General features: G+C 46.8%; 1 protein-coding gene across 1 annotated transcript in view; it reads right to left on the reverse strand.

The window, feature by feature from the left end:
- IL17B (interleukin 17B) overlaps positions 1–26,661 on the reverse strand; it is a 56,189-nt gene extending 29,528 nt beyond the window's left edge. The window contains exons 1-2 of the mRNA XM_069651395.1: positions 26,407–26,661; positions 1,412–1,767 (exon numbers count right to left, since the gene is read on the reverse strand). Coding sequence (XP_069507496.1) covers positions 1,412–1,767; positions 26,407–26,427 — 377 coding nt within the window. The 5' untranslated portion in view covers positions 26,428–26,661. The remainder of the gene's footprint in view (positions 1–1,411; positions 1,768–26,406) is intronic.
- Positions 26,662–26,876: the final 215 nt, after the last annotated feature.

Genomic DNA, 26,876 nt, shown 5'->3' on the forward strand with positions numbered 1-26,876 from the left:
TTTGTTGTTCAATGGCGTTATACCCCGGTAAAGTAGCATGGTTTCTGCCCGATGATATCGCAGCAGTGCTGGAGGGGTGTGGGGAAATAGGCGACCGGGCACATGTGTGGTGGTTGTGTAAAGGTCAACAGTAAATAAGAGAATGGAGGACCTATTTGGGTCCCATATTAAAAGGAGTATTAAAGAATGTGTCCTAGGGATGTGACATAGAGATGACATAGGTTGACATAAAATGACAGAGTGGATGGCAAAACCCCAACGCAAAGCATATGTAATGATCAATCTAGAGGCACCCTTATTGGTGGCTCAAAGATGGAAGCATGCGGAACCACCATTGGAGCAAGATTGGATTCTGAAAGTATGGAACCTTGTCACCGTGGAATGGATCCCTTATGCAATTCAAGGGGACTACTCCAAGTTTAATGCAAACTGGGGCCTGGTATTGTCTTTTCTCCACAATTACTTCAACAAACCCATGTGTCTATAAACACTTCGTATACTGGCTACTTCCTAATGACACTATTAAGGTACAGTTTGCAGTTGCAAGCGAAAGGACATTTTGTCAGGGAAGGGGGAGGCGGGTTGGGATGGAGTAAGGTTAAAGGAGTTGCTGTTGGGGGAAAAAGTCAACATTACACTAAAACATTGTTTTAAAAAAGTTAAGTGTCTATGTATTCTGATAATTTTTCTGTAATAGATCAAATTCCATTCATGGGTGGTCTGTGTTGTAATATGTTAGTTGTTTCTTGTGGCTGACTTCCTGAAAACATTTTGTGGTGCATGGATGGTATACTCCTAGTAAACACAGGAAGAGAGATATGAAGCATATCTGTGTTGGGTGCTGCTCTTTATTTGCTGTCAACATCTATGTGAAGGAGTGAGTTAAAATGAACAGTCAAGTGGACACAAGCAATGAACTTTCCATATGTGGCTGAATTGGTGGTGTGGTTCGACTGGGTGCCCATTGAAGACTTGGCATGCCATAGCCACCAAGAGCTGGGCCGAATCCATTATTCCGATTTCAAATAGTACTAATGAGGTCACTCCCCACACAAGGACAGGACTTATTTATGCACAGCTAGGGGGGGTGGAAAGCTCCACGAGGTTACAATGACCTTTACTTGGTTGTTAGGTTTTGGTTGCCACTATTTGTAGACCTTCTTCGACCACCCTCTTTTTCTTTTAAATGGGGGGAGGCCTCACAGAAACCCTCTCCCACTCTGCTAGGGGGACCCGTCGAACCCAGACTCCATAACAACCCTAAATCCACACATATCACTGACCAAATGTACCGCGACCAAGTCAAGGTTGTTGTCACCACGTCATAGACAGGTGGAAATACATCAGTGCTAATTCACATTCATCCCTCACAATGTCTAGGTTGGCTATAAAGCTGTCAGTAACAACTCACCCGTAGGCCCAGGGAGACAGGCTCCTTTTGTTTGACATCCATAGTTGGAGGTTCACCTCACATTTGCCTCCATGTGGTTCAGTGTGGTTCCGTAGCTGGGCCACCATATCCTGCAGGCTGCGCTCGTACTCCTCTATCATGGTGTAGTCTCGGCTGCCAGTTGTGGTCAGGGAGTTTATGCGCAGCATAGGATCTGGGGAAAACTTTTCATAGGGTGCAGGGTCCTGAGGAAGACCCTCCGCTTGCTCCCTCTCCAGGTGGCGCCCGTTCTTCCGGCCCTTGCCTGCTTTGTGCTTATGCTTATGCTCTGTGCAGCACACCAACGCCAGGAGCATGGCCACGGCAAGGAAGACAAGCTGGAAGGGGAAACAAAAGTGGCGTTGTCACATTCAACGACTCATGGGGAGTGATTCATCATGTGTAGACCAACATTATATAGCACAATGCAAACACTGAAAGGAGCAGGGTAACTCTAGCCTCTGGACCAGAGTATTATAATAACATCAAGAAACAGAAAAGATATGTCCAGAGCAAAATATGTTTAGAAAAAATGTATCCAAATTTATTAAAGGTGATACAAAAATTGAAAACTAGTGAATAAATCACTCAAAATTATTATACACTGATCATTTTAACATAACAGAACAGCAGCAACAATATGCCGAAAATCGGCTAAAACTTCATCACTCATACTCAACATACATAGTACATACATACACACACAACTCATCATACCGTGGCATACATCCAAAGTACTAAAAACACAGAAAACATGCTAAGAACCAATGGGGAAGAGGAATTCATAACTAGTCCCCATAATAACACTCATTATTGCGGTGTTTACAAACAATAGAAATAATTCACAACATTATATAACCTCTTGTTACGATAGACTCCATTGCTGTGGTGTGGAAGGGTGAATAATCTGCATAGTCACTGGTTATGTCTTGACTACCACAGTGGATTTCTCTTTGTCTTCCCTTCAAGGAGATACGCGCAGTTTACAAACCTCCCATCACATGACCACACGCCACCATCTTTGTTAAATTGAGACATCAAGCATGAAGATTCGGATCAACCTGCACCAACCAGCGCTTAGGGCCCGGCCAACCAGAAGAAAACCGTAGACTGCCAGCTGAAACAGGTGCCTGATCGAACCCACCTAAACAACACATCAGCCTGAAAGAAACCTACCGTGACTATGGAAGGCTTCTTGCCTGTGTGCCAGGTGGCCACGGCAGTCCACCAGAGGTCACGTCTAGATCTCCTTGTTCTCTGCCGATACCTTAATTGCCCGGCCTTGCAGTTGGCCACCCCTACCCACCGGAAGTCATGCACAGGTCTCCTAGTTTCTCTGCTACTTACCTCATGCATTGCCTCCCACCTGCTGGATTACGATAATGCCGTTCTCAGTCACTCCTCAGCAGCAGCCTCTGTAACATGTGTTGGGCACAACAGGTGGTAGGGTGGCTATAGAGGGCACCCCCATCCTTGACTTTCTCTTTTCATTCCCCTGCAGCCACAGGGCGGCATTCACAAGTCCTTAGAATCGTCTATTTCTTCATTCCCATGGTCAGGGTGTTATTGACTTTTGAATACAAAGCGAGTGATAATTTGCTGGTCTGGCGCCAGCGCCAGGTGAACTTTCAGTGCCAGGTGAATTATTCCTTGCATAGACAGGCCTTCTTGGAGGGCACACTACACCCATGTTGGTGGAAGGTCAGGGAGCTGAGGGACTGGTTGTGACACTTTCCTTCGCCAGGGAAACCTAAGTTGCAGGTCGTGACCCTAGGATGCCTGTGTGATTGCATCGTATACATGTTCCTTTGTGCCCAATGAGTGCTGGGGTTGCATTTGGCAGCATTAGGGGTGCATGCGCTGATCTCTGCTCTTTGCGGTTCAGGGTAAGGCCTTCACCAAAGGCGATGGGAGCAACAAAGTTTGAGACAGTGGAGTAACTTTGCTGAAAATGTTGGGGGGGGACATGACATCTGAAGAAAACGTGCCCCAGCCAAATGAATGGGGAAACAATGGTGTGCCATGAAAGTTGGGGGGGACAAACACCCCCATCCTCCACTAAAATTACGCCCATGGTTTGAGAGTTGTTGACCTTTGCACCTGTAACTGAAGGACAGGGTGGCAGAGTACATTATGACATTATGGTGTGCTAGCTGAATAGCCCCAGGTTTGTGAAATTCAAATAAATTAAATATTACTTACTGACTACAGGGATAGAACACCCCTATACCGCCTTAAGAAACATCCAGTGGTGAGCTGGCCTACAGGAAACTCTGGAGATTCCCCGGGTGGGCCTCCGCGCCATGGACCTCATTTCTGTGGGTACCCTGCTTTTCTGCTCTCACTACTTTTCCTCCCAGGCACCCTGCCCGCTTCCTTCCATCTCTTCATCCCATAAATTCATTTGAAATAAATAATTTGTAATAAAGTACATAGTATGCTTTTTCTGACTTTTAACAGACGTGTATGTCTGAATTTTGGTATGCTACTTTTAAATCCCTACTTAGGGACAATTTTATTTTAAGAGACACCACTGCACTCATTTCTTCCAAATGTTCTTGGTGGATGTTGGGAAGGACATAGAACCCCACAAACAGGTAGTCAGACAGTGTAGTATGGGTTTACTTTGAAAAGCATTTCCATGATATGATATGATATGTTTATTTATGTCGCGCCCATACACAAGTGTTTCAGGGCGCGGTGTGGGAGGGGTGAACAACGATCTTACTAGGCCCAGTGACATTGAGAATGTGCAAGAGAATGGGGTAAGGATGGGGGAAAGTGCAAGGGGCAGGGGAGGAGTGGAAAGTGCTGAACACTTGATGAAACAACAACAGGTAGTGCGGTCAGCAGGTGGCAAGTGCAGTAATTAAGCGCAGACATCATGTGTCTGATAAGTGCAGGTAAGGGGAGTGTAGGGTTGCAGATACAGACCCAAGTGCAAGGGTTGCCCGTAGGCAGTGCAAGAATGCAGATAGGTGGTCAGACATCTGGGCAAGGATTCAGAGGGTAGCCAGGAACCCAGTGCAGAAACAGACAGATCAGCAGGGGAGAGGAAGAGACAAGGCAGAAGCAAAGAGGAAGGCCTTGGGGTGCTTCTGGAACCGAAGATGGTTCTCCTCGAGTTTCAGAGAGGCAGGGAGGCTGTTCCAGAGGGAGGCCCCAGCCGAAGAGCGAGATCTACCACCAACTCGTTGCTTGGAGAAGCGACTGACCCAGAGGGAGTGGGATGTAGAGGAGCGAAGATCCACTTTTGGTTACCAGTCCCCCCATGTCATCTAATTAATGCTCCTATTCTGACACCCTGCAGGCTACTAAATTTGACAAAATGAGGCCACAGATTAGAACCCCCCAAACTGGAGCAGTTCATCATTAGTGGCCCTGTTGAGCCGTACTTTAGTTTAATTGATGGAGTTAAGTTCCACATTTTGGACATCCCTAAAACAATATTTTTGTACGACTTTTCAACTCTATATATATTTTGTTATTAAAGCTCTACCAAGTAACATATTGAAAATGGTTCCTCGGTGGGAAATAATCCTTGCCTTTCCTGCCCCCCCTAACTCCGCCTCCTTAAACGTAATGTCCCAATACACTTCTCTCCATTCCCCTCCTCCCCGGCTCGGGTCTACCTCTGCTGTCGTGAGCTTGCTCTGGTTCCTCCTTCTCACGCCATGTATTTTGGAGTCTGCCTCTCCCCCTCGCGCTCTGTCTGGTCAGGAGTGTGCTTACAGTGCACTGTGTACAGTTCACGCACGGGTCGCTTTTTCAATAACAGCAGCCTGAGCAGAAGCGAAGCCACCCTTCGCACTTGATAGTAAGCAGTGGAGGATGTTTACGTCAAACCTGACAAGCAAGGAAGCTGTTCATTCCCCTAACCCCCAAACTTCCGCCTTTGCTCGTTATCTATCTCCCTCCTCCAGAGGTGTCAGGTGGAGGACACACTTGGATGAAAAAGTACTGTGGCAGTTAGAAGAAGTCGATTCTGCATTAGGAGTTAGCAGGGAAATGGGCGGTTTACATGCGCTGGATTACTCTTCTGTAGGGCCCTGACTGGTGTACACTCATTCGGGGGATGGGGGAGTGTGCAGTGCTTTAAATGGGCCGGTCCTACCCGACCCTCAGTACCTGCACTTCTTATTTTTGATCATTTGAGTACCTGCACGTCTCAACGCCTGAAAGCGAGAACCGGTACTCAACCAGGGGTGGACTGGGAACCAAAAGAGGCCCTGGAAATCATTTTCAAAGTATACCCCAACATACATGCCAACATTCAGATGCATATTTCCCCATAGAAATGCATTGGGGCTACAGTTATTTTAGGCGGGAGACCGTGAAAAATAGGGTTGGCATGCATGCCCCAATAACACATTTTCAACAAGCCCAAAACTTTTCCTATGGGATAATTTGGAAATACCACACAAAAGAGGCCCAGGGTAGAGAGGCCTGTCGGGAAATCTCCAGAGTTCTCAATAGGCCAGTCCACCCCTGTACTCAACTATGTAGTGAGGTGAAAAAGAAAGCTTTTCTTTTCTCTTTAGGACAACTTAAAGGACTAAGCTTCTGCAGCCTTTGCTGGGGAAAGCAGCTCCCTCTCCACCTCCCACAGTGCCCATAATGTCTCCTGCACGGCCCACCGTGCAGAACAAAAGGAGAGACAAACATGCATCTACTGTGCTCTCGGCACACTAGGCACGGAGCACTGTTTTGCTAAGTGGGCTTCACCTGTTACCATTGGTGTCCTTTTATGGAGCAGGGAGTGATTTGGAAAGCCTGGGAAATAACTTTTAAAAAGATGTTTCTTAGTTATTAGCAGTGGCTATTCTTATACGTCAATGATTAAGTAATTGGAGTTGGGATGGAATGTTTTCGACTGAAAACTCGCACACAGCTCCAGTTACCCACCAAATTTCTTATTAGGCAATGAAAGCGAGCAATAATGAAACTCCCCTTCTAAAGCTTAGTTTACAGTTATGACATCTGCTAGTTCGATATGCAAAAAAGAAAGTCTTATTTAATATAGATATTCAAACTGTCTTAACACAATGCATAACAACAAACTGGAAGTGTCTGTGAAACGATCTCAGATACACTGCTTTACCAAAGTGTGTGATCCTTGGCACATCATTTAATCTCACTGGGCATTGCCTGCAAACAGGGTGTGCCCAAATGGGACCTGTGCCCAAGGTGCTTCAGCCAGCCCTGAATGCGGTTCACTGGGATGTGCAGCTTTCTAGCTTGGTGAGTATCTGCACTTCTTTTTTTCCATTTGAAGCACTGGGAGTGGGGGCTGGGTGGGAGAGCCCAGATGATTGCGTGCATCTCTCCCACCAACACATTATCCAGCTGAGCTATTTTAACAGGATTGGAACTTTGTAACCAGCAGGCTATAAACAGATGTCCGCAACAGCAGGTGCATTAACATTTAAGAGCTCTCTTACTGAGATTGGAGTTTGTAACTGCTGAGCTATCTCTGAGCTAATGGCGCTGGCTCATATGGGAATTTAAGTGAATGAGATATGTAAGAGGTTTGCAAACTTCTCATATGTCGTACTAGTGATGTCAAACAAAAAATCCAAGCTGGAGGCTAGGAGTTCATCTGCTGGCACAGATAATAGGTCAAAGTTGCAGTTACTTTCGAGTGTCCCTCTGCAGTGCTCTTGTGCTTGTAATTAATGCTGTAGCCTTCACGCCATCTCTATGGCTCTCACTCCCATTCACTAGCCCATGCCAGCCCATGCTAGCCCATGCTAGCCCCTGCCAGCCCATGCTAGCCCATGCCAGCCCAGGCCAGCCCATGCCAGCCCATGCTAGCCCATGCCAGCCCATGCTAGCCCATGCCAGCCCATGCTACACGAGGGACGTGCGAATAACCCATTGCTAGGAGTGCCCCCTGAGAGAGCAACTCTTCATATCAGAGCACGATTAGCCATGGTGTTCCTCAGAAAGTGGTCCCATAGTACAATACTCTAATACAAATGCTTTGCTGGCTTTATTCAACAGTGACTCCAAACTGAAACCCAATATGAACAAAAGTGTCTGTACAGTTGGCTAATGAGTGTTTATAGTTTTCCATTCTGACTACGTGGGTGTCACCAAATGGGCACTCAGGGCCACATCTCGGGGTGGTCGAGGCAGAAGCTGGCCAGGCCTAGGTACTTTGAGGGTGCAGCAACAGATGTTCCCATCCAGTGCTCAGAAACTAATTTAAAAGCGTGGTTCATATCTGATTTTTTGCTTTCCATTTCAAATTCAAAGAAAGAAATGGGATAACACTGTGGGCCTCATTACGACCCTGTCGGTCAGGAAAGAACGGTGGCGGTAAAACCGCTGCCACCGTTCTTTCCAGACCGGCTGATTCAGAGTCCTGAGGCAGGAGGTCAGACCTGGCGGGATTAACACCACCCACCTGCAGGCAGACATGGAAACACCGGCTCTGTCATAGACAGAATCAGTGTTCCCATGGTCCCCATCCCCATGGAGTCCTACAGGACTCCATGAGAATGGGGATTTGCAGAATTCCGCCTCCAGAATTACTGGGTCACCGGGGTTGTAATGCCCGCGTGATTCCGGCATTCACGGAGGCAGAATGGTATTACGGGTCCGGTGGCACCTGCCGGTTTTTCCGGCACGGCTACCGCCGGACTCGTAATGAGGCCCACAGAGTCTGTTAAATATGTTTTTATGATGGGCAGGCACTATTGTCAGTGAGATATCTCTTAAGAAGTGCAAATATTGTGGGACCAAAATTAGGAGGAGTGCATAATAACAATCTCTTTGCAGTGCAAAATAATTACTACAAACAGGTGATCTTATAATGCATATTCTTTTACTGTGTGGGCCTCATCACGATTTAGGTGGTAGCCCTTAAATGCGGCCGTAACAGGCTTACTTCTGCATTTACTGCCCAATCTTGAGTCTGGCGCGTTTACCCCTGCTCAGAGCTGGGGGTAAACACACCGGGAAAATGGCAATTTTTGGGGGAAATTACTGCAGGTGGTACTTATGCACAGTAATTGCACCGAAAAATCCCCATTGGGTCCAATGGGAATGGTGAGTGATGTTAAGCGTCCAAACCATGACCCGGCAGTGATACCACCAGACGGGTGGCCGCTAACGCAAATAAAGTTGGGACTTTGGGCCTCATTACGAGATGGGTGGTAGCCATGGTGCTATTAGCACCATGGCTGCCTCCCATAGCGTGCCCGTGTCCGGTCTCGTTCAATGGGGATTTACCGGTGTAGTCCGACCCTGGTGGGACCGGTAAGTCCCCATTGAACATGCCATTCCCCATTCCCATTGAGCCCACATAGGGCTCAATGGGAATGGGGAGGGCGCTAATAACGGGCTCGCGAATGGCAAACCCGTTATTAGCGCCCTGGTCCCTTAGCAGGACCCGTAAGGGACGTGTGGTCAGACCACACGTTCCTTACGGTTCCCTCCAAGGGACCTCGGAATCGGGCGGTAAGGGATTACCGGCACCGGTCTCCTTACCGGTGCCCGGTATCCCTTACCGCCCGACTCGTAATGACCCCCTCTGTCTCCATAGTACAGCTGTAAAACCCAGAAAAGATTTGTTTAGACAGATGACGCAATGTCATCCCGCTAACAGGATCACACACTGAGGATGAATGCAATATCAATAAGGTCTACGACCTCATTCCAACTTGGATGTTACAGAATGGCTTGGCTTTAAACAAGGAAAAGACCAAGCTTATGGTGGGGGGTACACAGAAGAAAATGATGAAGCTAGGTCCAACCTATAAATGCTTCTCCATTGCAGACTGTATCATTGATGTTAAAAGAAAGTTAAAACCCTAGGCATATTACTGGACCAGAACCTTAATATGAAGGTGCAGGTCAGTAGCTTGTTTTCTTCTTTGACATATTATATAAAACTACTGGCACACCTTCACCTCTCATCTCTCCAAAAAATGGTGAGACGATTGCAAGGGCCATAGTAGGTTCAAAGATTGATTATTGCTACATGCCAACATTCAGATGCATATTTCCCCATAGAAATGCATTGGGGCTACAGTTATTTTAGGCGGGAGACCGTGAAAAATAGGGTTGGCATGCATGCCCCAATAACACATTTTCAACAAGCCCAAAACTTTTCCTATGGGATAATTTGGAAATACCACACAAAAGAGGCCCAGGGTAGAGAGGCCTGTCGGGAAATCTCCAGAGTTCTCAATAGGCCAGTCCACCCCTTTACTCAACTATGTAGTGAGGTGAAAAAGAAAGCTTTTCTTTTCTCTTTAGGACAACTTAAAGGACTAAGCTTCTGCAGCCTTTGCTGGGGAAAGCAGCTCCCTCTCCACCTCCCACAGTGCCCATAATGTCTCCTGCACGGCCCACCGTGCAGAACAAAAGGAGAGACAAACATGCATCTACTGTGCTCTCGGCACACTAGGCACGGAGCACTGTTTTGCTAAGTGGGCTTCACCTGTTACCATTGGTGTCCTTTTATGGAGCAGGGAGTGATTTGGAAAGCCTGGGAAATAACTTTTAAAAAGATGTTTCTTAGTTATTAGCAGTGGCTATTCTTATACGTCAATGATTAAGTAATTGGAGTTGGGATGGAATGTTTTCGACTGAAAACTCGCACACAGCTCCAGTTACCCACCAAATTTCTTATTAGGCAATGAAAGCGAGCAATAATGAAACTCCCCTTCTAAAGCTTAGTTTACAGTTATGACATCTGCTAGTTCGATATGCAAAAAAGAAAGTCTTATTTAATATAGATATTCAAACTGTCTTAACACAATGCATAACAACAAACTGGAAGTGTCTGTGAAACGATCTCAGATACACTGCTTTACCAAAGTGTGTGATCCTTGGCACATCATTTAATTTAATTAAGGCCATAGTAGGTTCAAAGATTGATTATTGCTGCAGTCTTCTGATCGGTATCCCACAATCTGAGTGTAACCGTCTTCAGGTGATCCAGATGTTAGGGTGGTTAAATGCCTTGAGTGGAAAGATTGTGTTTCGGAGGCTAGGCAGAACCTGCACTGGCTGCCGTTGGTAGCATGAGTTCAGTATCGGCTGCTATTAATCGCACATAAGTGTTGCATGGGACTCATAGCAGCCTACATGAAGGATCTTCTTTCAGAGAAACACATTATTAGATCTCTTAGATCTAACCCCACGCATCAACTGAAGACACCGCTATGCAACACCAGTAAAGCGCTAAAGGGGGCCTTTATCAAAGCCACCCCCAGAGCGTGGAACTCCCTCCCACCTGACATAAGGGAAATTAAGTCCACTGAAATATGGACTTAATCGTCTCGGGAGGATAGCTCTGGGGCAACATGCTCATCTTGGAAGCAAGACGACATGGAGCAACACAGGTTAGATCCCCGGGTCCGTGCTTAGAAACCTCTGGGTATTAAGCGCGTTATAAATAATCTATCATACCTTTCAAGAAAAACATTTTAAACTATGTTATTCTGTTAGCATAGATATTTCTGGATTTTCTTTTCTGGTATTATATTGGGCTAAGCTTACTCCCCGTTTTTGTTATAGGTGTTTAGTGTGTTTGCTGTTTGTGCGCCCTTAAGCCTTCGGGTCCTTGGTTGCGTGGTATAAATATAAAGTAAAGTAAAGTACAAGTTAAAGCTCGGAAGATATGACAGGTGCCTACATTGCAGAGCAAACTCAAATCTTTGCTTGGCCTCTGACTTAACCAAAATGTCTGATCCTGTGCAAATGAGCTCACTGTGCTTTAGCTACCAAAATTGTGAGTCCCTTGACGTGATTCAGTTCACAGTGTGCACTACTGAAAAAAAAGCTTCACTAGACTATGGCAATTGACAAAGCCAACAATTATGAGTTGTGACTAGCTTGTTATGGATTGTCGGAACATTGTCATTACCAACGTAGATACACCAGTTGATACACCAGAGAGGACCGAAACCAGAGAGGCACTCAGAAATAGGGTCCTCTCCTGTGTACACTCTAAAGTGGGTCTTGGGAGTGTTAGAGGACAGGGCTTTAGACTTTTGCACAGGTTGCATATTAAGGAATGGTGCACCGGGAACAACACTGATTGTGTCTTTCTAGGTTGTGGTCCTGGCAGTTTGCCGTCATTTTTGGGTCTCTGTAAAAATCTGACCAATACGTCATCTGTCTCTAATCTAAGGATTGTCCTGAATTAATTTTGTCTCTCTAATTTCTGTATTGTCTGCCTTCTGGGTCCCTGTGGAATGTTTACGCTTTTGGGTTCCTGGACTTTTGCTGTCATTCTTGAGTTTATGTAAAAGCCATAGGAATATGTCATTTGCCTCCAATTTAAGGATTGTGTTGAATTAATTTCTTTTAAATTCTATTTTGTATGCAATTGTGTTTCCTTTGCCCCCGGAGCTGCAGTGATCGGCTGTAACTCTGCTTCCTTTACACAGAGCATTGTGTGCAGGGCAACGACATGGTTAAATATAAATTTAACATATAATTCCTTGCCTAATAATAGCCAATTGTTCAGTGTTGCGGCGAGAATAGTAATCTGCGTTTAAAGGGAAAATATGTTCTTTAGGGTGAAAGTGAAAAAGCATGCAATCATTATGGTTCCATATGGGAAGTTTATCTTATTTGATGGTATGTGTGCTTCGTTATGATATGATATTTTATTTGTATTGCGCTCGTACACAAGTGTTTCAGAGTGCGACTAGGCAAGGAAGGGGAACAGGGGAGAACACAACACAACACAACAATGATCTTACTAGGCCCAGTGACATTGAAAACGCGGAAGTGAATGGAAAGGAAAAAAGGGAAAAAGTGCATGGAAGGGGAGAGTGGAAAGTGCGAAGCAGAGGAGAGCAGAATAAATAATAATACATAAAAATAAATAGAACATTGAGGCAATAAACAGAGGTAGTGCAGCCAGCAAGTGGCAAGTGCTGTGTTTAAGGCAGCAGACTGGGCAAGTCTGATAAGTGCAGAAAAAGAAGAAAAAATTAGAAAGAAATGGGGAGGGGAGCTGTATGGGTACAGATACAGTCCCCAGTGCAAGGGGTGGCCGGGAGGCAGTGCAGGAGGGTGGCAGGGTGAGCAGGTACCTGGGCCCAGGGGACAGATGGTGGCCATGTGCACAGTGCCAAGAGAGTGCAGATCAGCAAGGGAGAGGGGGAGCGAAGGCAGAAGCAAAGAAGAAGGTCTTGAGGTGCTTCTGGAACCGGAGATGGTTCTCCTCAAGTTTTAGAGTGGCAGGGAGTCTGTTCCAGAGGGAGGCCCCCGCCGAAGACAGATTTACCCCCAGCTCGTTTCTTTGAAAAACGATTGACCCGGAGGAAGTTAGAGGTAGAGGAGCGAAGAGCTCGAGAGGGGAGGTATTTGCGGAGGGATAGCTGAAGGTATTACGATCCCAGGGCTTGAGGCCAAGGACAAGTCTCGCAGTCCTGTTCTGGATAAGTTGCAGAGGGCAGAGAGTAGAGGCAGGTAGATTTAGAAGAGGCTGCTACAATAGTCCAACCTAGAGAGATAGCAGAGCTTGGGAGACCATGAGCTTCTGGGGGAAGGAGAGGAAAGGCAGAGTACCTCTGAGGAGGTGCAGTAGGAAGTTTGACTTTTTAGAGACCTCAGAGATATGGGCGGAGAAGGAAACTGTGGAGTAGAAGATGACCCTGAGGTTCTTAGCCTCGCAAGTAGGGGTAGGAGGAGGGCCAAGGGAGGCCGGCCAGAGAGTGAGGGAAAAGGATGGAGATGGTATGCCGATGAGGAGGATCTCAGTCCTGCTGGCATTCAGACAAAGGTCATTTGCAGCACACCAATCTTGAATGGCGGTTAGGCAGTCAGAGATGAGAGAGGGCAAGGAGGTGGCCAAGGGCAGCCGGAAAATGAGTTGATTGTCATCAGCGTAGCACTGGAAATGTGAGCAGAAAATGGAAATGCAGTGGGCGAGAGTTGCCAGGTATTGGTTGAAGAGCCATGGTGAGAGGTTAGACCCCCTCACCTCGCGCTCTTTCATGTATTGTATTGTGTAGCGCCATAATGCCCAGGGGCCTATATATTAGCGCTATATAAATGATTAAACATAAACCTAAACACATAAGCAAACATACTGAAATTGCTTTCTTTGTTGCAATGTACTCACCATAAAAATAACTATTTGTTTCTAAATTGTGAGTTACCCTGGGGATCTTGGCTACAGATTCTGTTGCTGATTGTTAAGAGGAGTGTCGATACATTAAATCAGAGACAAACGTATTCCCAGTCTGTAATGGCTGACGAGAGGCTATTGGCTCTTCTTACCACATTCATTTAACATCAACACGATTTTAAAAAGTCTATTATGTTGCAGCAATAAATGCTTTGGCAGCAGCAGAACATTGGAGATTGTGCTTTAGATCATGATAGCGAATTCCTTTTTGCAATATTGTCACCTTTGGTGTGTTGATTTATTGGTTTTAAGTACTTTAATTACAAGTTAGCAATAATATTTGGGCGTTCCGATAGCGCTGCATACTGGAGATTTCTCTTTCTGAGACGTGAACCATCCCCCTGTTTTACCATGTTTGGGCACTATTGTGACCCACCAATTAAACATTTCGCCGTTTAAAAGAGTCCCTCCTGTAACACTTTAAGGCAGTGCTTGAATAAAATGTGAGTAGTATCTCTTGAAAACTCACTTACAATGCCACAAAAACTAAATAGATGCAATGTTTATTATTGAGCGTTGCTTGGCTCTGTGCGTCAAATCTAACTGGCCGCAGACAGGGCTTTTGTCAGTCACGCACAAAAACTGTGAGTAAACCAACTGGTCCTGGAAGCAAAAGGCGAGGTCAGTTTACAGTTTCCTCAGTGGTCGAAGTGGGCGGGAGCGGTGCCAAGGAACGCCGAAAGGCTGAGCGTTCTAGACAAAGTAAAGAGATGGGGGTGACCCTGGAAGAGTTTGCAATGAGAGACAAACTCAACTGGAATGTGCCGAGCAATGGGAGGCCTGGGTGGTCTCTGTCTTCGCCACGGCAGACAGTGGGCCCTGCAGGATCCTGGCCCCACCCAAGCAGCTAAGGGTAGCAAATGCAAACAGAGGGGTAACAGGCAACAGGAAGGGGGAGGAACGAAGAGCCCCCTTGGAGGGGATAGGACAGGAAAGTAGTAGGAATTAAGGCTGCACCCACCCCGACAAAAGGGCTATAAGAAGGCTGCACTCTCAAGGAGGCACCCTCTTTGGCAGGACCACTACAGCAGAGGTTATCGTATGCCGGCGTGAGGTTGAGGTGAAGAAAGATCAAGGACAGAAAAGAAGAGTGAAGCATTCGAAGGTTGGCAAAGAAGAACGGGGAAGGAAACACTGAAACCAAAAGGAGAACGACCTAGAGCACAAGCGATCGAATCCATGGGAATATTTGAGGAAGGAAGCCTGAGTATTGTGATCATTGAGGACACACAAATAGATGATTTGTCAACCGAGGTCGAACCGTCAACAAGCGCATCATCAATGGGCCCTGATGCAGTATTTTGGTCGACAATTTGCTGTTTTAGCCAATAATAAAGGCTGTGAAGCAACAATGGCTCCGATGAGGGGGCTACAGGCTGGACCAAGCAGTGACGCTCAGCAGACCGACCTGAAAAGGGGAAGGTCGAGCTTGAGTACGGGGTATGAAGAATCCGGGGAGAGCATGGATTCACAGGTCTCCAAAAAGAGACCATGCAAAATGAACATGGGCTTGAAAGGGCGGAAAACAAAGAAATAGTTGGAGAAGGAACTGGCGGTTGCAATGGCACTGATTGGCTGGGGTGAACTTATGGGCGATAAGGCAACATCAAGCGAAAGCCTACCAAGTAAATGTGACAATGGACAATTCACGGCACCCAGAATGGGGGTGGGGGTCATTCCCAACTGCACAGAGAAGCGAATGGCACCTGACCAGGAAGAAATTTGGGGTGAGAGCCGGCGGCGGTCGAGTGGTGCACGGACAACAATGGTAGTTTAGAGTATAGGACAGGGGACTGCTTTGCACAGTAATAATAAGAACATCATGTCAAGGGATGGGGTGGTCGAAGGGGAAGGGGAAAGGAGGGTCGGCAGATTAGGGCTCGACTTGTCGGTGAAGGGGCCATCCTCAATTCATCTGGGGCGGTTCCTGGGGTAGCTGGCCAACTACCCTTTGGTTAAGGAGAGGGACTTGTTGACGGAAGGGTTCTTGACAATCTTCAGGATTCCATACAAAGGACCACCACAAGAAAGGTGGGCTACGAACCTGATATCTGCTTTAGAACACCCGGCAGTGGTGACAGAGAAGATATAGAAAGAATTGCGCATAGGTAGAGTAGTCGGTCCATTCAAGCATGCACCACTAAAAAACCAAGTTATTTCACCAATGAGAGAGGTTCCCAAAAAGGAGAAGGGGAATTTTCGCTTAATCCACAATCTGTCCTACCCCAAAGGAAATGATGTAAATGACTGGTTGGACAAAGAGGAATGCTCAGTACACTACGCTTAATTCGATGAGGCTGTAAACTTGGCTAGAAGGTCGGGGAAAGGGATGCTACTGGCAAAGGTGGACATAGAGGCGGCATTTAGACTCATCCTAGTTTATTTGAATTTGTTTGTATTTTATTTGGTTTTATATAGCACCTTACACCAAAGCAATGAACATAAGAACAAGCACAGTACAATAATTAATTAACATTTAAAAACACTGAATATTTCTGTAGTTGCAGTGACCCTTATTAACCAGACGAGAGAAGGTAGGATCGAAAAGAGAGACCCGAAAGAATGAATGAACAGAGATAGAATCGGGAGAGAGCGGGAGTGTGTTCCAGTTTAAGGGTGCTAAGAGAGAGAAAGACTGAAAACGAGATTGAGCACAAAGGGGGCGGGGAACTATAAGGAGATGATTAGAAGCAGAAAGTAGTGCGCTAGCGTGAAGGTAGAACGAGACAAGAGAGGAAAGATAGGTGGGAGCAAGACCATGGAGAGCTTTAAAAAGGAAACATAAACATTATATTAAATTTTAAACAGTGATGAAAAGAGAGCCATCAAAGATAAGTCAAGGAAGAGGAAATAGAATCACGAGGAGCAAGCAGATAGAGAACACAAATAGAAACATTATATACAGATTTCAAAGGAGCTAAACGAGATAGAGGAAGTCCAAAGAGTGCAGAAGAACAGTAGAAGAGCCGTGATTAAAGCAGACACCAGTAGCTGTGTGGCTTTAAAAGTCATACAAGGACATGCTTTTCAAATATTGTACAAATGAAATCGACAGGAATGAGCAGATAAAGAAATATGGTGACTGAAAGAAAGATCTGTATCAAGATAGAGACCTAGGTTATCGGCCACATAAGACCTAGATAACTGTGACGGAGGAAATAATATGAAGGGAGGTGATGGAGAAGGAGAAATAGTAGATGAAGTAAACAAGATAACCTCCGTTTTTGCTGCAATAGGTACTAAAAAGTGATCTGACATCCATGATTGGATGGCTAGAAGACAGGCGCTAAGTTTATGGTGGATGTCATCAGGAAAGTGTGGAAACAAAAGAAAGAGCTGTGTGTCATGAGCGTAGAAGTGATGCAAGAACCCAAAAGAGGAAATAACCCCAGCTAATGAAAAAGTGTACAGTGAGAAAATAAAAGGACCACCGAACCCTGAGGGACACCATATGTAAGTGAACATATTTCAGAAGAAGCCCCCACCAAGGAAACCGAAAAAGGTCTCTGGGATAGATATGATTCAAAACCAGGCTAACCCAGAAAAACCAAAAGAGCAATGAGCCGACAGTAAGAGTGTGTGATCAACAGTGTCGAACGCAGCAGAAAGATCCAGAAGTATAAGGAGAGAAGATCGTTTAGCATGATGTGCAGAATGAAGAGAGTCCAGGAAAGAGAGAAGAGCAGTCTCAGTAGAGTACCCTGGGCGAAACCCAGATTGAAAACAAGGAAGGATGGAATTACGAGAGATAAAGCTGGAGATTTGAGAGCAAACAATGCGTTCAAGAATTTTAGAAAGATATGGCAAGAGTGAAATGGGACGGAAATAGAAGATAGAAGATACATCAGCAGAAGGCTTTTTCAATATCGGGATAATAGTAGCATGCTTAAATGAAGAAGGAAAACAGAAGAAGATAAACAAGAGTTAAATAAAATTGTAAGATAAGGAACAAGTAAAGGATAGATTTTAGGTATGCGCGCAGATGGTAAAGGATCCACTGGGGAGGAGGTAGGGTGAGCACGGGCAAGATGACAGAGAGGGCCTAATTCACAGAGCGTTTTCAAATGGGGGTTTGCCATTATAAAACGCTTCTGTGAATTAGGCCCAGGGTGTCTTCATTAATGATGGGAACAAATCCAGTAAAAGATTCTTTAGGAGATACCAAAGAAGCAGAGCTCAAAGAACTGACCTCAGTGCAAGAAGATTCAATAACTGATCGAAATGAAGAGACCTTGGAAGTAAAATAGAGTGCACGATCTGTAGCAGTGAGAGTAGAATTAGTTGAGGGATCTGGCATAGGAGATGAGAGCAGACGGGATAGAATTTGGAAAAGCTTTTTAGGATGAGAGGACTGTGAGTGAAGTAGATCGGAGAAGTAAGATTGTTGTAAAGAGCATGTTAAGATGCGCAAGAGCTGTAGTTCCCTGCTGTCTTCAGTTTTAGCCAGCACCTTTCTAATCACCGAAGAAAGTGTTGCGAAGTTGGGAAGAAAGCCAAGGTTGGGGGGGTTTACGTGAAGGGTGGAACGAAGAAGAACGGTAAAGTGAGTTGAGAGATGTTGAAAGTGAGGAGGAGAGAATAGTAGCAGCTTCATCTGCTCTCAGAGTGGAAAAGTATGCTTGAGACACCAGTTTAGAGGTGCTAGCAGAGATGAAAAGTAAAGTGTTGTAATTTGCATAGGTCACAGTGTAAGTAAGAAGGAGAAGTTACAGGAGGCAAAATGCGAGAGGGAAGAAAAGAAGAAATCGAGAACAAAAGAAGGTGATGGTCTGATAGACCGGGAGAGAAGACACAGGAGATCTGTGGATGGAAGAGGTAAATATAAGATGTAGACAAGATCCTGAGATATGAGAGGGGGAGTAGAAATAGGAGCGAGGTAGTGAGAGTCAAGAATAGAAAGGAATGGGAAAGCAGAGTGAGTAGTTAAGAGATGAAGATCAAAGTCGCCAAGAACTAGAAGTGGGGTAGAAGTAGGAAGCAAAAATGACAACAATGTATCAATGTCCTCAAAAAATGAGGCTACAGGACCAGGTGGACGATAAATCAGTAAGAATGAAATTGAAGATGTAGAGAAAATAGCAGAAAAAATTGAGTATGATAATTCAAATGAGGAGAAGTGAGGAAGAGTCACATTATGAGGAATAAGAGAAAAAGACGAATGATAGAAAATACCAGGACCGCCCCCCCCTGGCCAGGAGAAGAGATACTGGGGGTGTGGCAGAAAGATGTAGCAGAGGTAAACAGTGATGCAGGTATGGTAGTATTAGTGGCCAAAATCCAGGTTTCAGTAATACAGAGGAATTGTAAATTTAAGCTTAAAAACATGTTGAGTACTGTTGATGATTTGTTGCATAATGACCTAGCGTTCCATAGTCCAAGATGAAGAGACGTAGATTTAGGGGCACAAAGAAGGTAGGTTAGGTTACGTGTAGTAGTGGGGTGTCCGAAGTCTGCAGTAAAATGTGGCATAAGAAGCTCAAGAATGAGGGACCCAGCAGTATTGCTCTGATGGGATGTGAAACAGAGGACACAGATGAACACACATTTGGCCCCCAGATGGATGAACAGGACGTGCCGGTAAAATGAAGTCAGGTAAATTAGATAACACTTGCCGCGTCTTAGATTGAATAGTATCCCGATCTGGAAGTGGATTCCACATGGAGGCGGGGGCGCGGCCTACCAGTGCACCCCGGTAGCTTCCATTTGTTGGGTTTTTGGGGTGGGAATGACATCTTCGGCAACAGCTGCATGCCAATGCTTAGAGTGAATATCATCAGAATGGGTGCCGGCTGGGGGAAGAATTCACTATCTGGATGATTTTCTATTTGTAGGGGAAGCAGGGTCAGCAGCTTGCGGGAAGTTATTAGAGGGTTTCATCAAACTGTGCGAAGAATTTGGGGTGCCGCTAGCGGAGGGGAAAACAGAGGGCCCGTGCACAAGACTCTCTTACTTATGGATATGGCTTGATACCATTGAGGGAGTGTCTATACTACCCACACATAAAGTGGCAGCAGTCTCGCAGAGCATTGGCATGGTGTTAGGCAACTAGAAAGCGACCCTGAAAGAGATACAGGTATTGCTAGGAAGACTGAATTTCACAGTCAGAGTGATCCTTGCAGGAAGGGCTTTTGCACGCAGATTAGCAGCGGCCACCGTGGGCGTGTCTGAAGGGAGACACTTTATCTGTTTAAAAGCCGGCCTAAAGGAGGACTTAAAGATGCAGAGGGGTTTCCTGGTGAAATTCAATGGGGTACGAATGTGGCAGGAGGCATGGGTGCCTCGCGATCAGGTAAATTGTTCACCGATGCATCAGGTAGGCACGGCTACTGGGCAAAATTGGACCAGGAATGGTGCAGGGCCATATGTGAGCTAGAACTGTTCCCGGTGTCAGTAGCTTTAGACACATGGCCAAGTGAATTGGCGTGCAAACGGCTTACGGTGTGGTCTGACAACATGGGTTCAGTGCAAGCGATCAACAAACAGTCAGCGTAATGCTGGACTACGATGGGACTGGTCAGATGTCTGGTGGAGAGAGGGCTGAAACTAAACACGTACCTGAGGGCTAGACATGTACTGGGGGTACACAACGTAGCAGCTGATGCACGGTCTCGTTCACAGATGGCAAGATTCAGACGAGCGTGGCCTCAAGCAGTTTGGGAGAAGAGATTCCACGACAGACTGTGGGGATTGATGACGTGGACATAAGAAGGAGGAGATTGGCAGAAGAAATGTTCACAGGTGGGACAATAGGGAGATACCAAAGGTGCATACGACGGTTCAATAGAGTGACATCTGAGTTGGGGAGCAAGCAGTGGAAGAAAGGGTAAAAATATTCACACTGTGTGCAAAGGACAACAGGAAATAAAAGTCCTGGATTAAGAGCCACTTGTCGGCAATAGCATTTCACGCACAACTGGGGGGCAAGGAAGATCTGACCAAGAATTTTCAAATTCGTACAGTGCGGGATGGGATAAAGGAAGTGCAAGAAGGAAAGACGATAGGTTACCTATCACGGCGGGGCCCTTGCAAGCACTGATAGATAAGTTAGGTGACGTGTGCAGCTCAGCTTTCGAGGTTATACTATTCAAAGTATGTTTTACTCTAGCTTTTTTTGAAGCATTGAGAATAAGCGAGGCAATACCAAGATCAAGGCAAGACGTCAGTAATAGGGTGTTAGGATAGGAAGACGTAACTGTGGAAGGGGACAAGATCAGGGTGAAGATTAGGAAATCCAAGACCGACCAGGCAGGGCGTGTGAAGGAGTTGACATTGCACAAACTGGGGTCAAGCAACTACTGTCCTGTGACATTGACAAGGGCATATATATAGATAAGACTGACAGCAAATGGTTACTTCTTTGTGTACGAGCACAGGACTCGACTGACTTAATACCAGTTCAGAAGAGTGATAGACATGACGTTAAGGAAAACAAAAGTGCCTGATGGGAAATATACAGCCCACTCATTCAGAATTGGGGCAGCAAGGATCGCGCTTGACGAAGGGCTAAGGGAGGAGGACATAAGGGACATCGGGAGGTGGAAATCCGATAGTTTCAGGCTGTATATCAGTTTCAGGCTGTACATCCGACACAACACTGCCCCCGAATAAAGTGGGGACGGCGGGGCAGGTGATCAAAATAAACAAACAAATAAATAAATAAATAATAAAACAAAATTCTTGAAAGGGATGGGGATGGGCTATATAAAACACACATTGATAACATTGAGAATGCCCGGTTTGCAACCAACAGGGTGCATCTATCAGAAATCGGGATGGCAATAATGAGAATGAGCCTTAGTGAAGTGTTGGAAGAGTTAGGGTGCAAATACAAAAGTGCAGAGAAAAAGGAAACAGAGGAGTTCAAAAGGAGGGGAGAAAGAAGACGAAAATAATAATTAAACATTTCTTTTTTAAATGTTCAATTCTTTTTTTTTTTAAAGGGGAACTGTGGGACGCCACTACGTGATAGTCGTCAGGGGGTTACAGGAAGATGCAAATAAATTAACAGATCGGGTACAAGGGCAAGTACGAATGGGTGAAAGCTCAAATGACAGAACAGTTAGAAGGTCAGGGTACCAAGGAGCAAGGGGTTAGGAGGGTCGGGGAACTCTTCAGCAGCAGAAGCCACCGAGGAGTCATGGCGGGTGTAAGACAGGGACCAGAAGGGGCTAGCAAGCAAAAGGTAGACCTGTGTAAGGAAATAAGTTAGGTTAGGAAGGGGTAGATGGCCCGACAGGCACAGCAAAAGGATATGGCAGCTGGGAGGGTTTGTATAGTACCTAGAGGTCGGAAACAAAGGAAACAGGGAAAGGGGGAAGAGAAGGTGGAGACATGGGGAAACCCGGAGAGGCAGCAGGAAGAGGGAGGAAGGGATAGAACCCAAGGATCAGGGGAGAGGTACAGATACCCGGGGACGCAATGAAAGCATAGAGGAAGGCAACGGTTCGGGAGAATGAGGGGTATGAAGGCAACACCATGCGGGGGGGAGCCAAGCATGAGGAAAGATTACAAGCCATCATCGGAGGAGCGATAAGGGGCAAGGGCAGGATACAGGGGGAATATCAGGACAGGAGCCACTGGGGAAGATGACAAGAATCAGGGATGAAATGGGCACTGGGTAGGATAGGTAGGCGCCTAGGGCATGGGGAAGGGCAGAAGAGGTCAAGATAATGGGCTAATGAATAATGGGTTGAAGCACTTTGGGATAGGAAGAAGAAGGATCAAGGCTCCTGGAAACAGGGAATGTGTGGCATATTGGACCCCGGGGTAACGAGGAAGAGGTTAGGCACCCGGGAGAGGAGTAAGGGGTGCAAGACACCGGGCAATCGAGAAAATGGGTTGTAGAGAGGAGGCCGGGGAAAGGAAGAACCAGAGAGGACAAAGCACCAGGGCAATGTGTTAATGAGCAGAATTGTGGGCAAACTGCTGGGCGCAAGAAGAGACCACCTGTGGAAAGTACAAAGTTGTGAGGGCACCAGCTCAGAGCAGAATCCTGATGCTGTACTGCTGAAACGGAGCACCTGTAAGTTACCTCCTGCCTAATAAAGCAGCTACAGCCACAATACGAGTCCTGTTGACATTATTGCAGGTGGGCATGGGGCAGATAGGGAGGACAGAACCAAGAGGGGGGGAACAGCAAGGATGGGGGGAAAGTGGTATTCAAACAGGGATGTAGGGGCCCGGTCTGGGTTGTTGCAGCTATGCCAGGGAACGCGCAGAGCAACAGGAGGCCTGGGTGGTGCCTGCCTTAGCCGCAGCGGACAGCGGGCCCCGCAGGATACCAGCCCCGCCCCCCCAGCAGCTATGGGTAGCAAATGCAGACACATGGGCCACCAGGCAACAGGAAGGGGGGGAGCGAAGGGACCCCTTAGGGGCATAGGATAGGAAAGGAGTAGGAAAAAACGCTTTCCCTCACCCCCAAAAAGGGACTATAAGAAGCCAGCACTCTCAGGGAGGCACCCTCTTTCCCAGGACCACTACACCAGAGGTTATTGTATGCCCGCCCACACCAGAAAATGATTGGAATGACCATTATCAAGTTGTCTGGTTTAATTCACAGGGGAACTGTCGCAGTGTAGGTACATGGTGCATCCAGGCTGGAAGGGCTGTCAGAAACCACAACGGACTGTGCAGTCACTGAAATATGACAGTGGCAGGGGCATAACTTCTGATGCGCCACGGAGCAAATAGAGGGTGGTGGGAGAATGGTTTCCGAAAACAAAAAGGGGGAAAAGTACAGTAAAATGAAAAATAAAGTGAAAGTAACGTGAAAAGGAAAGTGAAAAGTAAAAGTGGAAAGTAAAGTGGAAAGTAAAGTGAGAAGAAAATGTAAAGTAACATGAAAGTAAAGTAAAATAATTTGGAGTAAAGTGATGGGAAAGGGAAGTGAAGGTAAATGGTAGGGAATGAGGGGGAAGTAGATGAAATAGAGGAAGTAAAGGAAGTAAGCAGAAAAGGTAAAGTGGCGGCGGTAGGACAGGGAGCGGAAGGGTCTATCAAGCAAAAGGTAGAAATGTGTAAGGAAACAAGTTAGGTTAGGTAGGGGTAGGGGTCCGAAAGGCATATCAAAAGGGTACAACAGCTGGGGGGGTTGTAGAGGACATAGAAGTCAGAAACAAAGGAAACCGGGAAAGGGGGAAGAGAGGGGTATGCCAGGGGAAACCCAGAGAGGCGGCAGGAAGAGGGAGGAAAGTATAGAACCCACGGATCAGGGAGAGGTACAGATACCTGGGTATACAAGAAAGCATAGAGGAGGGCAACAGTTCGGGAGAACGAGGGGGATGAAGGCAACACCATGGGGGAGGGGGGATCAAGCAAGAAGGAAAATTACAAGCCACTGGAGGAGCGACAAGGGGCAAGGGCAGATTAAAGGAGGAACGTCAGGGCAGAAGCCACTGGGGAAGATGACAGGAATCCGGGAAAAATGGGCACTGGGTAGGATAGTTAGGTTCCTACGGCACGGGGAAGGGCGGAAGAGGTCCAGATAATGGGGTAATGAGTAATGGGTCAAAGCACCTGGGGGATAGAAGAAGAAGCAGGAGCAAGGCATCGGGGAACAGGGAATGTGTGGAATATCGGACCCCGGGGGCAACGAGGAAGAGGTTAGGCGCCCGGGGAGGGAAGCAAGAGGTGCAAGACACCGGGCAATGCAGAAATTGGGTTGATAGACAGGAGGATGGGGAAAAGAAGAACCAAAGAGGACAAAGCACTTGGGCAATGTGTAAATGGGCAGAATTGTGAGCAACCTGCTGGGCGCAGGAGGAGACCACCTGGGTAAAGCACAAAGTTGTGAGGGCACCAGCTCAGAGCAGAATCCCGACGCTGTACTGAACACCGGCAAGTTACCTCCTGCCTAATAAAGCGGCTGCAGCCTATTGCCACCCACAATACGAGTCCTGTTGGCATTATTGCAGGTGGGCATGGGGCAGATAGGGAGAACAGAACCAAGAGGGGCGAACCAGCAAGGACGGGAGGGAAGTGGTATTCAAACAGCGATGAGGGGCCCAGTCTGGGCTGTTGCGGCTATGTTGGGGGTAACAGTTGATGTTGCAGTGCTCCTCTACTTTTTTAAATTCACTTGCACTGTTCCTACACACTTGCACTTCACAGAACGTTGCCTTAAACAGCAGGCACATTTGTCTGGGCTTTGGACTGTGCGTGGAAGGGGTCATGGCGATGTGGTTTGTGGGAAGCAGGGGCATGCCAGCAGGGGACATAGATCCAAGACTTCTTTTCAGACACTTGGACCAGTGAGTTTCCTCCATCTAACCTCTTGCGGTTACGAAGTGCTGTAAAGTGACTTTCACTTACCACTATCAAAACGTTAGAAAAACATTGTTGGGAAATGCATTCGTTGCCTGCCAACCACTGGGCAACGTGTGTGTTTCGCCTGCATACTGCAGATATGCTGAGCCGTGCTTGTAACCTTGGGGACTCGCACTGCTGTGGGAGCTCGTGGCCTTACAATTGTCGGTTCTGTCTCCAATTTTGAGGAGGTTTACCTGGCTCCCGATCCCACCACAAACAGACAGGTAACATGGAGGGAAGCTCGCCAGACCCAGGACCCAGGACCTAGAGCTGTTGTTGGCTTAGAGGCAACATGTATGGGTCTTTCCCCTGTTCTGTGTCTGCGCGTGGGACTGAATCCGGCGTGGATTGTGGAACTTGACACTGAATCCGACGTGGATTGTGCAACTTGCCATCAGGGCACACAGTTGATTCGTGCCAAAATACATGCTTGGCGACCAATGGTGAACAGGTCTGCACTCACTAGATACCAGAGGGGCAACCCAGCTTTGGTTTTAATTGAGGTCTTCTATTTGTGGGCCCAGTGCTTTAAATGGAAATACATAAGTGCAGGTAATCACTTTCCCAGAGTACCTGCTTGCTGTTGAGAAGTGCCTGTACTCCTCCATTAAATGTATTGGCTTCCTGCTGAAAAGTGACAGTACTATGTCCTCCAAATAAAAGAAGTGCAGGTACCTGCCCATCTAAAGCACTGTGCAAGCCTAAACCACATGGGGCCTCTTGGAGCAGTATGGAGCATGGCCAAGAACATGCCACAGTTAAAGTGCCCATTATGTCTAGGAAGGGTGGCAGGGCCTGAGGGCGTTCCCCATTCACACCAACTGGGCAACAGTAGGTCTCGTAGCCTAGAGCCTGGAGCTTGGGGGGAAGGGTCCGCTGGAATCGCCCATGCGCAATGGCTGTAGTAAATACAATGGTTAAAGAGCTGCTATGATTGCAATGCAAAACAACACAACTCCACACATTCTCCAGACACAACCCATGCACTGCTCCTGATGCCACAGGTGCCTTCGCAAATGTCGGGTGTATACCCAGAGTTCCCACTGAACACAGGGGCAGAAAAAGAGCTAAGGAAACGCAGTCAGGCCCCACACTGGATATACCCGCTTGTAAGGTCCAACACAGAACACACCCCACATTGTAAAGATGATTTTGCAGAACCACTTCTACACTTGAGCACAAAGCGAGACGCCTTGAGCAGTGCAAGGTCATGGGCGGGTTTGGGAACTGTAGCTGGGCAACCATAACATCTTTTAACTTAAATGTTTTCACTGAATATATACGAACGCTCCCGCACACCACCACACACACAGACCACACTGGACACACCTTTGTGGTTTATAAAAACGCATGATCAGATGTGACATCTTTCCGGAAACACAATTGCAATGGGAAACGAAACCCCTATTCATAGACCGCTGTACATATAGCACCCAGGCAATTCGAGCGACTCACACCGACATTTTAATAATTCAATGATATGCATGTACAAAATAATGAAGCAACATACCAGTTTCTGTGAGCACGCCATGACCCAGCCACCGAAGGCTGCGTTTGGAGCGAAACAGGATGAAACGGGCAATGTAGCTCTCGATGTGGCAGTGCGTGTGTGTGTGTGTGTTGTGTGTACATAAAAGCACCTGCCCGTAATCTAAGCTAATCACCCTGGGGCTGGAACACAGCACACAAAACCTTTCCAAAGGTGCTGACGAGGATGTTGACAAAGGCACAGGCTTCGCTCTGTGTTGTGCGCCCGGTGGCGCGCCGCGCTGGGGGAGCGCGCGCGGTGCCTTCGCCGCTCCCAGCATGCCGCTTCCCACACTGAGTACACACAGCGGGCTGATAGGACCTGTTTGGTTGTAGCTTTCAGTTGTTTGAAATCCCTACAAAGTGCGGCGGTTCGATAAATAAGAGAGATAAAGGGAAGGCACACACTCTGGGAGCAGACGGCAGGTGTGTAAGAACACGCGTGGGTGTTAT

The sequence above is a fragment of the Ambystoma mexicanum genome, chromosome 3p, assembly GCF_040938575.1.
Source record: "Ambystoma mexicanum isolate Mex_15411 chromosome 3p, UKY_AmexF1_1, whole genome shotgun sequence".
Taxonomy (NCBI): domain Eukaryota; kingdom Metazoa; phylum Chordata; class Amphibia; order Caudata; family Ambystomatidae; genus Ambystoma; species Ambystoma mexicanum.